At 47.6% G+C, this 17,336-nt stretch overlaps 1 protein-coding gene across 10 annotated transcripts in view; it reads right to left on the reverse strand.

Moving 5' to 3' along the window:
• Nucleotides 1-17,336, reverse strand: part of LOC119431015 (mitogen-activated protein kinase 14A-like) — a 398,975-nt gene that overhangs the window by 184,856 nt on the left and 196,783 nt on the right. For all 10 annotated transcript variants that reach the window (XM_049656879.1, XM_049656873.1, XM_049656872.1 and 7 more), the window contains 2 exons: nucleotides 17,295-17,324; nucleotides 15,765-15,812 (listed from right to left, as the gene is read on the reverse strand). In XM_049656879.1, the coding sequence (XP_049512836.1) occupies nucleotides 15,765-15,812; nucleotides 17,295-17,324 (78 nt within the window). The remainder of the gene's footprint in view (nucleotides 1-15,764; nucleotides 15,813-17,294; nucleotides 17,325-17,336) is intronic.

The raw sequence follows: 17,336 nt of genomic DNA on the forward strand, positions 1-17,336 counted from the left end.
TTAAAAAGGGAGACAAAAATGATATCCAAAACTATAGGCCTATATCCATATTGCCTATTTTCTCTAAGGGCTTGGAAAAAATCTTACATCGCCAACTTAATAATTTTTTCGAGAAGAATAATATAATTTCGTCTGCCCAATTCGGCTTCAGAAAGCTTAAATCTACCGAACAGGCACTGTTGGAACAAAGGGAATTCATTTTATCCCAGTTCGAAGAAAGAAGACTTGTGCTTGGCGTATATGTGGATTTTAGCAAAGCATTCGATAATATTAACCATTTAACATTGTTTGAAAAACTTGAAAGCTATGGCATTCGAGGTCATTGTTTGGCACTAATTAAATCTTACCTGGAAAGCAGACAGCAGTTTGTTCAGATAGATAAGCATTGCTCAAGTATGAAGCCTATTTCAAAAGGAGTTCCGCAGGGAAGTGTTTTGGGGCCCCTTCTTTTTAATGCTTATATCAATGATCTAACAAATATTTATCTAAGCGCGAAATATGTCCTGTATGCTGATGACGCCAGTATATTTGTTTCAGGAACAAACTGCACAGATATAGAGTATGAAAGGAACCTCATGCTCTCTAAGCTGAGGGACTGGTCAATAATGAACCAATTAGAAATAAATACAAAAAAACCCAAAGCTGTGCTCTTTAGGCCTAAAAATAAAAATAAGCCGTCAATTCAAGTATTAACATTATGTATGGGGATAAAACAGTAGAAATGGTTACCAGTATGAAAACTCTCGGCGTAACGTTTTCGAGTAATATGCTTTGGGATGAGCATATTGACGCCCTTACAATCCAGTTATCTAAAGTCATTGGCATGATGTGGAAATGTAAATCACTGCTGCCGTTTAAAGTTAAACTTCTAATTTATAACTCTCTTTTTTATTCATATCTATATTATTGCTTGTTGGTATGGGGTACAACTACTTTTGTTAATTTGCATAAATTACTTGTCTTGCAAAAGAAGTTTGTTCGGCTGCTCTTTAATGTCCCCTACAACTCCCATACTAAAAACTTATTTCAGGAAGCCAACATAATTTCTGTGTTAAAATTATACCACTACAAGTTAACAACTGCTTTTAGGCGAGAAGTAAAACTAAACCGCTCCTTTCTACGAGAACTTTGTAGCCTTGAACCCAATAACAAATTTTATGTTACCCGTCATAAAGAAATATGGCGGGTGGTCACACCCAGAACAAATTATTTAAAGGAAAAGCTATCGTACACAATGCCAATGCTTCTAAATAAATATAATAATCTAGGCGTTGATGTCACGCAAATAACGGCCCAACAACTGAGAGACTTGTATGTGCAGGATTTTTAAGTTACTGGTAAGTGTACTTCCTCTCGGTTAATATGTATATAAGGTGTGTATATATGTATATGTGTATATGGGTGTATGTGTATGCACGGGTATGTGAATGCATGTGTATGTGTGTATATACATGCGTGCTCAGCGGCGTCTACTTGTTTCATTTTTTTTCACCATGAGAACTACATAAGCTACCTAATTATTTTTGGACACCAGTGTCTCTGTATGCACACGCGTAGGTATGTGCATGCATATGCGCTTATGTGGGTACATATATGTGTATGTATATATAATGCACATGTGTATACATGTATTCATTTTTTTTCACCATGAGAACTACATAAGCTACCTAATTATTTTTGGACACCAGTGTCTCTGTATGCACACGCGTAGGTATGTGCATGCATATGCGCTTATGTGGGTACATATATGTGTATGTATATATAATGCACATGTGTATACATGTATGAATTGTTGTTGCCGAATACTCTAAAAGGGGGCTGCGGGCCTCGTCAAGCTGCCTCACTGGAGCAGCTTTTACTTGCAGCCTCCTCCACCAAGTTGATGGAAATAAAATTATTATTATTATTATTATTATTATTATTATTAAATGTGCGGGATTTCAATAGCCTCAATTTCCACAAGGGTCCCATCAAACTGACTCTTCAGTGCAAGCTTAACTATCTTCCGTCGAGCAGTGCGGCTGGGACTTTGATGGCCAAAGACGCGTAAGCATAAGTCGACTTCATCTATGACTTCGAGCTTCAGTTTGCGCGATAATTCTTGGCTAACAAAAGTACGTTGGCTGCCGCTGTCAAGAATGCCTCGTACATAGCAGCAAAGATTGCGGCCCCGCATACATGCTCTAAACGTCTGAAGTAGAATAGCAGTGTCAAATCTGCAATGGTTCTTGCTGCCTACTTGTGTAGCATGCATCGACGCGCTGCTGAGAGACTGCTTTGGTTCAGGTGTAACCGCCTGTGATCTGTTCTTATAACACATAGATGAGGCATGCATGTCTGCCAGCGCAGTGTGTGCAACTAACCTTGCGGCGGCAATCCTGGGCCCGATGCCCCTTGGTAGTGCACCGGAAACAGCTGCCGCTTGCCATGAGCAGACGCCTTTTCTCGTTGTGGTCCAAGGAGGAGACACACTCTGATGTTGCATGACGCTTCTCGCAAAAGACGCACGTTCCAGAGGTGCTGTTTTTAAGCACTGCTGCCGATGACGCGGGTGTCTGTCGGCGACCGGATCCGGGCAGCAGGTACTGTCTGCTGGATCCCTCTAATAGACCGTGAGCTGTTCTCTCCCTGCAGTCAACCTCGACGCGAAAATACTGCAGGAGATCTTCAAGGTCTTCCTCCGCTGTTGGCCTTACGTTCCGATTGTCATTTGCCTTAAGGCTTCTGTGTCTATGGTAATTTACCATGACGTCTTGAGGGATGACTTTCGTTAAAACTTCGCCGAGCATTGCTGCATACGACGACGCAGGAACTCCGAGACCTCTCAGTCCTCTTATAGTCACCTGTACTAAGTCGTACAGGTTCCGCAATCCCGTGACATGGGTCGAAGAGCTCACCGGAGTTAGGGTACGCAGGTTCTCAAGGTACTTTGCCTCGATGATCTTGGCGTTCCCGAAATGTTCCTTGAGAATCTCAATGGCATCGGCGTAACTGTTCTCGGCGGTAAGGATCCCTGCGATAGCCTTGGCTGCCGGGCCGTCCAGAAGAGAGCGGAGATACTGGAACTTCACGATGTCACTGAGACGGGAGTTCTCATGCACGTTGTTGCGGAACACGTCCCAAAACGACTGCCACTTCATCGTTGATCCATCGAATCTCAAGAGGTCCAATTTGGGCAGTCTTGGTCCAAGTGCGGTAGGGGCACTCACTTGGGGACCGTTCTCGCCAGAAGGCAGCGCGCTGGTAGGTTGTATGGGCGGCTGCTCTACACGAACACCTGTACCAGTGGTCGGAGGATTAGACAGCTCCAAAATATGGTGTCGCAGCAGTCCCAGGGCGCCAGTGGCCTGTTCTTCATATTCCAGTACGGAATCGTAGTCGGCTGCGACCTCATCGTCAGACATCTCGGCATGAAGCTCACCGTTGATCTTCGTGAGCTCATTCGTGCTCTTCTCGAGACGCTGATTGATAGTCCGGAGGGTTGCCAGGTTGAACTCGTTGGTTTCAATGAGGTCACTAATCTCTTTCACAAGTCGCGTCTGCTGAGCTCTTCGAGCTGCACGCATCTTCTTCAAGCGCTCCATGGCCCATCCAAGTCGAAGTCCTGCTCCCGGGTTTTCGGCACCAAATGTAAAGGCGAAAGCCTTTTCGAAGGAAAGAGCAGGCTTCGTCGTCGGGGACGGACAAGCCTTAATACAAAGAGACAATGCGTCAGCTCGTCTTCAGGGTTTCCCCTTTTCCTTTTCGTGTCCATGCATGCAATTCCGCGTGCCACGCGCCCCTCCTTCCAACCTCTTTCTCGTCGGCTTCTATGCGCCGCACCGTGTAGCAGACGACGCTACCACTATACTTGACACGGGCGTTTCAACAACCCGATCGACGACCGCTGTGCTACCACTGAGGCAAAGCAGGTCATGTGTATCGGGAGTGCCTCTACCGACGACCCGGACTATGCGGTTTTTCTATCGATTCGCCTCGACCTAGGTTCGGCCAATGGCCTCCCGACATCGCAGAATTCCTCGACCAGCAGTGCTGGCCGGACACATCACAGCGGCAGTCACGCTCACCCTCACCGCGGCGATATTTCCCTGCTGGTGATACCACCTCGAGGACGACGCAAGAGAGATCACCAAGTCCACGCCGGGAAAACTGACGTCAGCGACCTTCCGAGGCGGGGCCGCTGATACTCGATGCGCTGAAGACCTCGTATCGTCCCGACGACCGCAGAACAACGAAAACACGATGACGCCAGAACCAGTTCCCGTGAAAAAGATGTCACTAGACATACCTGTGTTGATCGACGGCAGAAAGATGAGTGCACTTGTAGATACCGGTACCGATTACTCCATTCTTAGTGGCAAACTGGCGAGCGTTCTGAAAAAAGTACTGTAGCCCTGGGATGGGTCACCAGTTCGTACGGAAGGCGGCCATGTCGTCACACCGCTTGGCTTATGCACCGCCAAAGTAGAAATTCCCGGTGCTGCTTTTCTCGCCACTTGTCTGGTTCTACGCGAGTGTTCCCGCGATTTAATTCTTGGGATGAACTTTCTCTGGGAATATGGCGCCACTATTGATCTCCGCAAGCGCTGCATCACTTTTTCGACACAAAGGGCAACAGCGCAGACCGACGCCATTGGACACAGATCTGCACTTCCCGTTTCAGACGACAGCATCACGATACCGCCACGTGCGAGTGTTATGGTTCCGGTCAAGTCAGACGAAAAACAAGACGGTCAAGCCATTGTAGAAGGCAACATTTCTATGCTGCTGACCCACGGTATTTATGTAGCGCGAAGCCTTGTGGAACTTCGTGATAGCCAGACAGCGGTCCTCGTTACCAACTTTACTTTTGATCATCGGCACATTTTTCGTGGCACTGCCGTCACCTGCGCGGAACCATCAACGGAGATTGTCGAGTGTTTTGCTTCTGAAGTGGACACAGACGACGGTTCGCTCAAAGACATCGATGTAAACTCTCAGCTTATGGACGACCAAAAGAACGCACTGCAGGAACTCTTGAACGAATTCCGCGCGTGCTTCGCTCGGTCTACTAAGGTGGGCCAAACGCCAATCACATAGCACTGAATAACGACATCCGACGACGCACGCCCCATCAAACAACAACCTTATCGTGTCTCGCCGAAAGAACGTGAGGCAATTCAAGCCCAAGTCAAGGAGATGCTAGATGATGGTGTCATTCAGCCTTCGCACAGTCCGTGGTCCTCCCCTGTCGTTCTGGTCAAGAAAAAAGACGGAACACTTCATTTCTGTGTTGATTATCGACGCCTGAATGAGGTTACCAAGAAGGACGTGTACTCACTACCACGTATCGATGCCTCTTTAGACAGGTTGCGGTGAGCTAAGTATTTTTCGTCTCTCGATCTCAAGAGCGGTTACTGGCAAATTGAGGTAGATGAACGAGACCGCGAAAAAACTGCTTTCGTCACTCCAGATGGCCTTTACGAATTCAGAGTACTTCCTTTCGGTCTCTGTACGTTACCAGCAACTTTCCAGCGAATGATGGACACCGTTCTCGCCTGTCTGAAGTGGCAAAGCTGCCTCGTCTACCTCGACGGCGTGGTTGTTTTTTTGGCGACATTTGACGACCACCTGAAACGAGTGCGGCAAGTTCTCGAAGCCATCCGATCGGCTAACCTCACCCTTATGCCCCAGAAGTGTCATTTCGGCTACAAGGAGCTGATGTCTCTAGGACACATCGTCAGCACGGAAGGCGTTAGTTGACGACCACCTGAAACGAGTGCGGCAAGTTCTCGAAGCCATCCGATCGGCTAACCTCACCCTTATGCCCCAGAAGTGTCATTTCGGCTACAAGGAGCTGATGTCTCTAGGACACATCGTCAGCACGGAAGGCGTTAGCCCTGATGCTGCAAAAACTGCCGCTGTAGCCACGTTTCCAATACCGACCGACAAGAAGGGTGTCCGACTCTTCCTGGGTAGTAGGATTCCTACCCGGGTAGTAGGATTCCTACCTGGGTAGTAGGATTCCTACCTGGATTCCTTCCTGGGTAGTAGGATTTGACGCTTCCTGGGAAGTAGTATTTGCACATACTACCGGCATTTCATCGAAAAGTTTTCGAAGATGGCGGAGCCGCTGACTCGCCTCACGAGGCACGATGTACCATTCGTCTGGGCCGCAGAGCAAGAGACTGCTTTCACCGAGCTTCGACAGCGTCTGGTGTCAGCACCAGTTTTGGCCCACTTTGACGAGGAGGTGGAGACGGAAGTTCATACAGACGCCAGTAACGTTGGTCTTGGTGCGGTGCTTGTACAACAGCAGGAAAGCATTGAAAGATTGATTGCATACACAAGTCGCGTGCAGAGAGCAACTACACCACCACAGAGAAAGAGTGTCTTGCCGTCGTATGGGCACTGGCCAAATTTCGACCTTATCTCTACGGCCGCCCATTCAAAGTGGTAACCGATCATCACTCGTTATGCTGGCTTGCAAATCTGCGGGACCCTTCTGAACGACTGGCACGGTAGAGTCTACGTTTGCAGGAGTACGACATGGCCATCGTGTACAAGTCGGGTCGCATACACGAAGACGCTGATGCACTCTCGCACGCCCCTATCGACACTACCAACCAAGACATTGAGGACGACGGCGCTTTCCTTGGGGTCGTAAGCGTTACTGATTTGTCCACACAGCAGCGCGCAGACGACGCACTACGGCCTATATTCGAACATCTGGAAGGACGAAACCCATCAATACCGCGACATATCGCTCGAGGATTGTCGTCTTTTTGTTTACGAGATGGCGTCTTGTATAAGAACTCTGCTGCCACCAACAAGACCTACGTACCTTTTGGTCGTTCCAGCAGACCTCCGTGCTGAAGTTTTGCTCGCCTGTCATGACGAGCCTCCGTCTGGCCATTTAGGTTTTACGCGAACGCTTGATAGAGTGCGCAAATCCTACTACTGGCCCAGACTTGCCGAGTGTGTTAAGCGGTACGTCCAAGCCTGCCGTGAATGCCAGCGCTGAAAGTCGCTAGCTGTGAAGCCTGCGGGATTGCTGAATCCGATTGACCCACCTGGCAAACCTTTCGACCAGGTCGGCATGGATCTTCTGGGCCCGTTCCCACTGTCATCTTCTGGCAACAGCTGGATAATCGCCGCCACAGATTATTTGACGCGGTATGCTGAGACATAGCCTCCTCGATAACTCTGTGCCTGTCAAACGGCGTTCGATAGGCCGTCGCTTTTCCCTCTCCCTATTGGTCGTTTCTACCGAGAGATCGCGCCACCGACGTAGACTAGCTCATGACTCCTGCCGTGTGCCCGCGTCTCCGTCTCTCCGTTACCTCCACTGGTATCGTAAGTCGGGTGCATTGTTTTTGTCGAGTTTTCTCGTGCATTACGGTCAAACCTAGCAGCGTTGATACGGTCCACAAATTTAAACTTTCTTGGGTGATCGTGGACCTGAGCTTAATGCTGAGCGACCGTTATTGCTAGATGCTTTTGACGTGCGATCACGTCAAAAAGAAAAAAAATCGAAGAGGCCACGCTGGTTCACAAACATCATGTGCGGGTGAAGCACCATGAACTTCTTCACGTGGATACATGTAACTTCGAGCAACGCATATAATGACAAAGCATATAGTGACAGAAGCGCCCTCGGGATTTTGTATGTCTGAGCTGCATGCATCGTTCAACAAAGCGTTTGCAATAAAATATTTGCTCGCATCTTGCTTGTTCAAGGCATGCGGCGCTTTTTCTAGGTCCTTAAATACTTGTTTCTATTTTTCCTGGTCGCCAAGGCACACGGACGTGGTAGAAAGTGCAAAGGTTTCTGGGTATGAATATTCACGTCGGCCACAACGCTCATCTGATGCAAAAGAACTTGGGGAAAACTTGTCTGAAAGTCGTAAAAATAGTATGCTACTAAAGTGCGCCTAAAGTCCCTAGATATTTTTTTTGCTTTAAAATCTAGAGACTTTACGTGCGCCGAGGCCCGAAGGACGGCTCACTATAAGAATAAAAGAATAAGAATATAAGAAGGACGGCTCACTATAGAGCAGCGTCGCAAGAAGCTTTTGACAAGATAGAACTGTAATAACGCTTGGCGGCTTGCGTACCTTCTGCACTTTACTACGGTAACTAAGGGCGTATTAACCACAATGAACAAATCCGCGTTTTTTTTTCTCGTTTTTTCTCGTTTTTTTTTTTTGCTACGTGCGACGCGCGATCCGCTTTGACGTTACAGTTGCTGCAACCGTGCTCGCACTTTCACAGACTGTATTCGAGACACTACTATGGTGCTCTACAGCGCTATAAACAACGCTCTGGTCACCCAGTGGATCGTTGTGCCACCATCGCAGTAATTAAAACAGTCGGTGTCGCGCCCGCCGCGCAGACGGGAGACTCGGCGGCACTCTACGTCGGTGGCGCCCTCAGCGAAATGAGCGGCGGCAGTTTGCAACTCTGCCGACGGCGCCTCCCTATTGTTGTCTCAGCGTCTTGACAGGCACAGAGTTTATCGAGGAGGCTATGGCTGAGACAAAGGCGCTGCCTCGAGGCACAGCTTCCGAGGTTGCCCAGTTTTTCATACAGAGCATCGTCCTATGGCATGGCGCCCCATCGCACGTCATCACAGACCGAGGCAAAGCCTTTACAGCACAGCTCATTGAAGACGTTTTTAAACTCAGCTACACGACCCACTGAAGGACAACTGCTTATCATCTGCAGACAAACGGCTTGACCGAACGACTGAACAAAACGATGACTGACATGATGTCTATGTACGTAGACGTACAGCACAAGACATGGGACGAGATACTCTCTTACGTAAAGTTTCCCTATAACACTGCTACGCAAGAAACAACACGCTTCACGCCGTTTTACCTCGTTTACGGCCGTGAAGTGCAGACTACGTTAGAAGCAATGCTGCCGTGCGACAACATCGATCATCTTAATCTCGCCCAAGATGCCGAACTTTTCGTGCAACGCGCTGAAGAAGCCCGTCAGCTTGCCCGAGTGCACATAAAGAAACAACAGAGCATCGATACGCACCGTTACAATTTCCGCCATCGACAAGTCGAGTGCCAACCTGGTGATCAAGTCTTGGTCTGGACTCCCGTGCGCCGAAAAGGACTATCTGAGAAGCTTTTGAGTCGCTACTTCGGACCTTACAGAGTGTTGCAGCGAATTAGTGACGTGAATTACGAAGTCCTTCCTGACGGAAGTCAGCCTCCCCAATGTCAACAACCGCAATCTGAGATTGTGCATGTTGTGCAGTTGAAACCGTACTATAGCCCCTAATAGCCGACGTTTTCAGCAGCTTAGGCTAATTTTTGTTGTTTCTCGTCCCTCAGTGCCTTGTGACTACATCGCACACCACAGTGATTGTGACTACAGCCTGTGTGTTCGTCCTAGGCCATCTCGGCGCTCTCACGTCAAGCCTATGTATGTTTTCCTTTTTTTTGAAGAGGAGGTAATGCCACATGGTGTGGCACAGCGAGGGGACTGAATAAAGAAGAGAACGATGTTCGTCTCGGCATCGCGCATCGACGCTTACGCTTGCCTGGATTCTCATTCAGCGTGTTTTCTATAGCAGAGTATACGCGACAATATTACTCTTGCGGGCTTTTCAGGTTTATCACTGTGGATAACGTGATACCGTGGAAAAGATTCTTTGCGTGGAGCGAAAAAGTTCAGGGAGACTTCGGTGCATAAGCGCTTTGTAGCGGTACGATCGGGTAGCAAAGGAAGTGATGCTCTATGCATGCTGGAAGTAGTTGCTTTGGCAGCAATGGCAGCCACCCACCACGGAGCCAACAAGGGAACACTACAAGTTTGACAGAGCAATGACTTTTACACGCCAGCCGTGCATCGCTGCTATAACCCAATGCATGGGCAATACTCAAGGTTGGATATACCGCACCAGGTTAAACCAAGCCGCCTGGGAGAAACAAAAATTGGGAAGAAAGCAGATGGCAAGACAGAAAGGTAAGTTTATAGGAAAGCAAAAGACTTAGGAGAGGAACAGGAAAAGGCGACCACCAATTTCCCCCGGGTGAGTCAGTCCAGGGGTGCCGTCTACGTGAAGCGGAGGCCGAAGAGGTGTGTTGCCTCCGCAGACGGGTCTTAAAGGTTCAAATACCTGGCATCGGCTCAACCCCCAGGATCCTCTTTTCCCCAGACATGGCTAGGCCACGCACGGTTAAGCGCGGGAGGGTCCAACCCCCATGTGCTCGGGTCCGTGGTGTCGGAACACATCAAACGCCTGCTGATGCAAACGCCCCTGCGGGGCCCGTATGTTGCTTCGCTACCAACCCCTACCGTGACCTCTGTGCCTACTGAAGTGACCTATGGCCATTTGGCTTCGATGAGCACCAGGGTACTTGCTGCGCCATCCTACCCTCAGTGGCATCCACCTCGTCCGGTTTGTATTTACTGCGGTATACGTGGCCATATATCTCACTTCTGCCACCGTCGCCAGCAGGATGAACGACGAGGCTATGCCGAGTAAGAGAGACCGTACCCGCCAACCTGACAGGTACTATCCTGGGGTGTACTCGTCTCCTCAGCAGCGTTCTCGGTCTCCTCCCGCTGCCCTCAATCCACCTCATAGTTCCCGTTCGGCCAGACGTTGTTCTCCTTCGCCCTACTGGCGCTCTACGTCACCGCTTCGCCCCACTTCTCATCTTGTGGCCCAGCACCTGGAAAACTAACTGTTGCAGTTTTTGGAGGAAAAACTGCTTCCTATCGGTCTTCACACCCTCCTGTTCACCTGGCCAACATGCTTTCTGTAACTATAGGAGGTGTGCCTGTGTCAACTCTTGTCGATACTGGTGCCGCCGTATCTGTTCTTCGTAGTGATCTGTGTTCGTGGCTCCGAAAAGTCAAAAGGCCTTATCTTGGACCTATTTTGCACGGTGCTAATAATGCATTCATTCACCCCGACAGACAGTTTACTGCTCGTGTTTTGATGGCATTCGCCACCCCATTGAGTTGCTTGTCCTTCCTACTTGTATCCAGCAACTTATCCTGGGCTGGGATTACCTACATTCTGCTTCAGCCGTCATTTCATGTAGAGAGAAAATTGTACACATTATGGATACAGCGCTTGCACCTCTTACGGACTCATCTTCGTGCTTGAATTCGGCTGTCGCTGTAGACCACGTCCTACATCCTGGTCCCAAAGACGTCGCCGTCACATCCAGTCAGATCGCCGACGGAGACGCTCTAGTCGTCCCTTCTCCCTGCTGTATTTCTCGCGGAATTCTCATCACTGCTTGCCTCGTCCGGTTTTCACGTGGCTGCGCTCTTCTGTCTGCCTGCAACACAACCCCAGACCCTGTGATACTGCCCAAAGGGATGACTGTGGCAATCCTCGCCGACCCTCAACCCATCCCTATCGTCACGCTTTGCCCTGCTTCATTGCCAGCACCAACCTCAGGTTTGGATGATTCTTTCCCTCCCCCAGCCGTCCTTGGTTCTGACCTAACAGTCGCTCAGTCTGAAGCCTTACAGGCTGTGTTGGCGAAGCACAAAGCCTGTTTCGATAGCTGTGCCCCTGTGTTGATGCAGACTTCTGTGGCCACACACCGCATTGAAACCGATGGTTCTGCTATTATATGACGACGCCCCTATCGTGTATAGCTGTCCGAAAGAACAGGTTACTGATATGCTTGCACGAAAGATAATACAGCCTTCATCTAGGTTCTGGGCTTCTCCTGTGGTTCTAGTAAAGAAAAAAGATGGCTCCATTCGCTTTTGCAACGATTATCCAGCGCTCAATGAGATCACATGCAAGGACGTATATCCAATACCTCGAATTGACGACGCTTTGGACACACTGCAAGTAGCGGAGTATTTCTCCAGCCTTGATCTTCGATCAGTCTATTGGCAAATTCCGATGAACGAGACTGACAAAGACTGCATTCGCTACACCAGACGGACTCTATGAATTTAACGTGATGCCTTTTGACCTTTGCAACGCTTAAGCCACATTTGAGCGCATGATAGACAGTGTTCTTCGTGGACTAAAATGGAAGACCTGTCTCTGTTACCTGGACGATATTGTCATCTTCTCATATATTGTCAACTTCAGTCAACATCTGCAACGATTAAACGAAGTTCTCGAGTGCCTTGCAAATGGTGGTCTCCAGATCAATACAAAAAAATGTAAACTTGCAAGCAAAACAATAAAAGTATTGGGCCCCGTCATCTCAAAACATGGCATCCAGCTAGACCCCGAAAAGATTAGTGCTGTTCTCCAGTTTCCTCGCCCCCAGCAGCAGAAAGGTCTACGTAGTTTCCTGAGCTTGGCGTCATATTTTCGTCAATTTATAAGCAACTTCACTGCAATAGCTGCTCCTCTACACAAGCTACTAGTTACCGGTGCCTCTTTCACATGGACTAACGACAGTGAGTCGGCTTTTCAAGCTCTTAAGCAACATCCTACTTTCGGACCAGTGCTTCACCACTTCGATGATCGAGCCCCAACCTTATTCCGTACTAACACAAGCACACACGGTATTGGAGCAGTACTTATGCAACGTAATGGAGCCTCTAAAGAGCAAGTCATAGCATATGCCAGCCGAACACTTTCTCCAGCTGAGCGGAACTACACCATTACAGAGCAAGAGTGCCTGGCTATCGTTTGGTTGATTCAGAAATTTCGCCCATACCTTTACAGCTGCCACTTCACCGTCGTCACCGACCATCATGCTCTGTGTTGGCTGTCATCAATAAAAAACCATGTCAGGACGCTGGATACTCCGCTTGCAGGAATATGACTTTACAATAACATACAAGTCTGGAAAAAGTCATCATGATGCAGACGCATTGTCTTGCTCTCTCCCGGTAACGCGCCGTCATCTCCTCCCACCATGTCGTTCCGATGCTACGCCTGCCTCACACCAGCTCTCGATAACGCCCCTGGACCAAGTTACGTTTTCATCACGCTCTGATTTCGTCTTGCTTCAGCGGGCCGACTCCTACTGTCGAACTCTCACGGATAGCCTTAGTGGGTTCGCCAAACCACCCAACAGCCCCTTACGATGCCAGCTTCGACAATTCCGCCTCCAAGATGGCCTGCTACATCGCTACGTTTACCACCAGTGGGGTCCAACCGGTGGGTCCTAGTCCTACCTCGCTGCCTTCGCCTTCGAGTCTTAGAGGGACTTCACGACGACATATTAGCTGGCCACTTAGGCTTTTGTTGGTGCCTGTCGAACGCAGGGGCAGTAGGAGCATGTGAGATGCGACGCAGAGGTGATCTCTTGCTTGATTATCATCATCATCATTTATTAGACCCTTAAAGGCCCCTTGAGGGGTACAGCAGTGGCGGTTGTGGATGGCCACGACCGATGGCGAAGGCTGTGCTGGGGTGGTAGCATCGGACGTGCTCGAATTGTCTTGAGCAGGCACGGCAGTAGGTGGTATGCGGTGATCTGAGCAGAGCTCCTGTGAGAAGGGCGAGAGGTCTCGGGGAATGACAAGCATCTTCCACCACTTATAAAGAACCGTTTATTTCAGCCAAGCTAGAGCTACGACGAAGAAGAACAAGCTGTGTGGCTGATGATGATAAATACAGATGAGGAACTTGTGCAAGTGATGATGATGTGTAGAGATGAAGAAGAGTCAGTCATGGGTCACGCTCACAGCCTATAGATTGCAGCTGAGTGACAAACGTGATACACTACTAGATTACTTGAAAACAATCGTACGCAATCAGAAAGGCTAAAGAAAAGCAGCACTGCAGCGTTTCTTTTATTCTACCATGTTTTTTAGTGCACAGAAAGCAGGGACCCAGAAGGAATAAGACAAGCACTCACTTCCAACTAAAGTTTTGTTACTCAGAACATGTTACTCATACATCTAGAAGCCACACACATAAGGCACATCACAAACACACTACGGACAAAGCAAACAGAAGGTGACAACCGCAATGCTTAACCCTTTACCTGGCAGGATACAAAAGACATGGCCCAAGGGCTCGTGGCCGAAGCCTAGGGCGGGGCTGAGGCCCGCCCCGAATTAACTTCGTAGGAGTCTCAATAAAGTTGTTTAATCTAAATTCTTCATATTGCACAAATACAAACCAAATAAAATATGAGAACATTTCTCCAAAACCTAAGCAAGGTACAGTAAGTCAACAATATTGTTGAGCTGTCAGTTCAAGGTGAATGTATTGTTCAAGATTGGTGTTTGGAGGGTACTTGCTTATGAAAAACAGCCGTGAACCATTTTCTAGTTATACAAATGATGAAAAGGCGTGAGAAAATGTTGCTGGTACTGTTCAAAGACTAAAACACATCACGTTGTGAACATTTGAAACCAGAAGCACATATGTGCCAAAGACAACTGCGGCCTCTCTGGTATATACTGGCTAGAAAAAAACTGAAGGATCACTTGCCTGTTGCTGCTAGGCAACCTGCCACAGCCTTTCCAGGCATTTCATTTTGTCATTTTAAGGCATTTTTGTTTAGCAAATCTTGCTCTGTTCCACGCTCTATATTTTGCCATATGGAGGTGCCTATCTCGTTTGCCGCACTCCATGCCTTGTCACCAGCAACGGGAATCAATACGAAACTTAAGCGCTTCGGTGCTGTGGAAGAACTACCAGTTTGTTTAGCCTACAAAAAAGATTATTATGCGTCAGATAAGGGACATTTTTGCTGCCAGCTGACTGCTTTGGCATTTTAGGATCTACATTTTGATCAGCTGCATTATTGCCACTTGAATTAAGCCTATAAGTAGTGAAGTGCAAAAATGTTTGCACTGTGCCTCGCTGCCCTCTTGATATGTCGCAGAATAACATTTCGTTCATGGCTAGGTAGAGGCAACATTCTTGTAGTTACTAGAAGCTCGCAAACAGACATTTCTGCACAACACATAATTTAAAAGGTGCAATTGATATTCTCTATTTCGTGTAAATACAATATTCACTAAATATTATTTGCCCTGAATTCATGAAGCCCATGGAAGGCTGTACGTCTAGTGTACAGCACGGAAAGCCTGCCTCAACCCTTAACTTGCAGCTTAAAAATTTTGTTATGTGTCATCGTGCATCGCCTACCTAATATCTAATTGCAAAACAACATTGACAAGGTCAATGTGTGTTCTTGAGGGCACCTCTATGTAGAAGCTTGCTTAAACAAAAGAAAATTTTTGCAGTGGCGAAAATATCGCCCACACGTACACTAAGAAGAAAACTACAAAGCTGTCAGGTTTAGTCATGGTCTAAATTTTTTTAAATACCACTATTGAGTAGGGAATGCATAAATAAAGGTAAATTCAAAGGCACAGACTAACATTGTGATTTGCAGTTGTCAAGTCAACAATATTGTTGAGCTCTAATGAAGTGGGAAAATGTGCGCAACCGTGTTGGGAACCCTGTGTCAACCATCGCCTACCACATGCAATGCAACGTAACTACTTGCTTGATAGCACATTCGCATGGTTCAAGTTTGCTGGCACAGGTGGTGCAGGATGTAGTTCCAGCCATTACACCTTCTCTCAGCTAACTATGCTGAGCACTTATTGTGTTAAGTGACCCTCAGTTTAGGCTTGCTACATCACAAGTCTGTTCTTGAATTATGCAGGCATGCAATATTTTCTTCAGAGGCCCGCAGTGAGGGCCACCAAACAAGGCAGCCCCCCATATTGTTCCTCTACAATTAAAGCAAACATTTACAGTTCCATGAGGGAAAAGTAAGCCCCAGCTTGAAACAGAGCCAGAGGAAAAAGATGCATGCAGCAGTTGCCTTTCCAAGAAGCACAAGTGGGTCACATACCTTCAATTCACAGTCCTCATTCACCGCAATATTGCTTGGTTTCAGATCCTGCGAGAAGAAAAATGCTTGTCTGGCACCTCAATTTGTGAAAGGAGCAAGGGATATCCTACAAGACTACACCAACATAAAAAGAAACAACAGATTTGCTTTTAAAGCCACTAACTACAAGCATGCGCTTCCCATGCATGGGATTTAACATTCCCATTGGTTGCTCCCATGTGTGCATGATGCGTGCATGAACAAGTGTACGATCTGCATGGCTTCCGGCGATTAATTGGCCTGATCTTCGCACATGCTTTCATGCTTTCCATACGCGCTGCATTTGTTGTTCCTTCTGTCAGCATCGCGTTAATTGTTTCGATCAGACCCTGGATCAGACCTGGACGAACTTTCTATTGACAGAGATAGCACAACACGAGAATGTTGTACGCACCAAGGCTTTGACCACGGCCAGGCCTTTCGACGAATATACTAATATCCAAAGAACCGAATCAAGTTATTTGAAGATTCACTATTCGATTCTAAATCGAATATTTTGAGTATTTGCACACCCCTAAAAATTACGTGATATTTCTCATCAGGAATAGTTTTAATTGTGTAGCACCAAATTATTGGAGCTATGAGTGAAACGTAAATTTTCTGTTCATCTATTCTGCAGTTTAGTCAACACACATTCTGCAATTGAGTTTAAGGTTCTGCTTTGGTTCCAAAGCTCGTGGACTCAAGCTTACTTACTCAGAATGATGTTTCTCGAACTCAGTCCCAAGATTGTGCTGCTGACCACAATGGCTGTTGCATAAGAAGGATAACATTTCTCGCCCTTTTAACCGTGATATTTATAAAATTCAAACTAGACATCCATTGGAGAGTGCCACGCTATGCGAGCACACAGTGGAAGTGACACTGCAGCCACTCCAGCCAGAGAAGATGTCACCACAGCAGCATGAGCAGTGCGCAAGACCAACAATTGTTGCAGGCACGGCCGCTGCCGAGGCCCCTTGACAACCCACCACGACGACAACTGTCAGGTGTCCAACCATAAGCCTTGTTCAAATGCTGGGAGGCTAAAAGCTGCAGCTTTTCATTATAACCAAGGGATCAGAGATCTTGATATGCCACCCTCGCACCAGCTGCTGCCAGAGAGTGTGCTTTTATTAACAAGTGGGCACCCATTCTGTCACTTTGCTACACCTGTTTGCTTTTTGGCATTAGTACTTCCATGCAACATTCATCATATCTGGTCGCAGCACACTGCATCGCACTTTCTGCAAAGTAAATTGACTGCTTCAAGTCACAAATGAAACATCAAACTAAATGCTTCCTGCAGAGGCCGTTAAAAATTTTATTTGCAGGGTTTAAAATTCCAAAACTGCACAGTGGGGTTCTTTAAAATGTGCACCCAAGACTTTCAGCTTCATCAAAATGCCGCAGCCAAAAATCAAACCCACAGCTCATCAGCAGAGCACCAAAGTCAGCACAAAGACGATTTTGAGACTGTATGCAAACAAACACCTTAGACAGCAGACTCACCCTGTGGATGATGCCAGCCGAGTGGATGTACTGCAAAGAAAC

The sequence above is a fragment of the Dermacentor silvarum genome, chromosome 10, assembly GCF_013339745.2.
Source record: "Dermacentor silvarum isolate Dsil-2018 chromosome 10, BIME_Dsil_1.4, whole genome shotgun sequence".
Lineage (NCBI taxonomy): Eukaryota > Metazoa > Arthropoda > Arachnida > Ixodida > Ixodidae > Dermacentor > Dermacentor silvarum.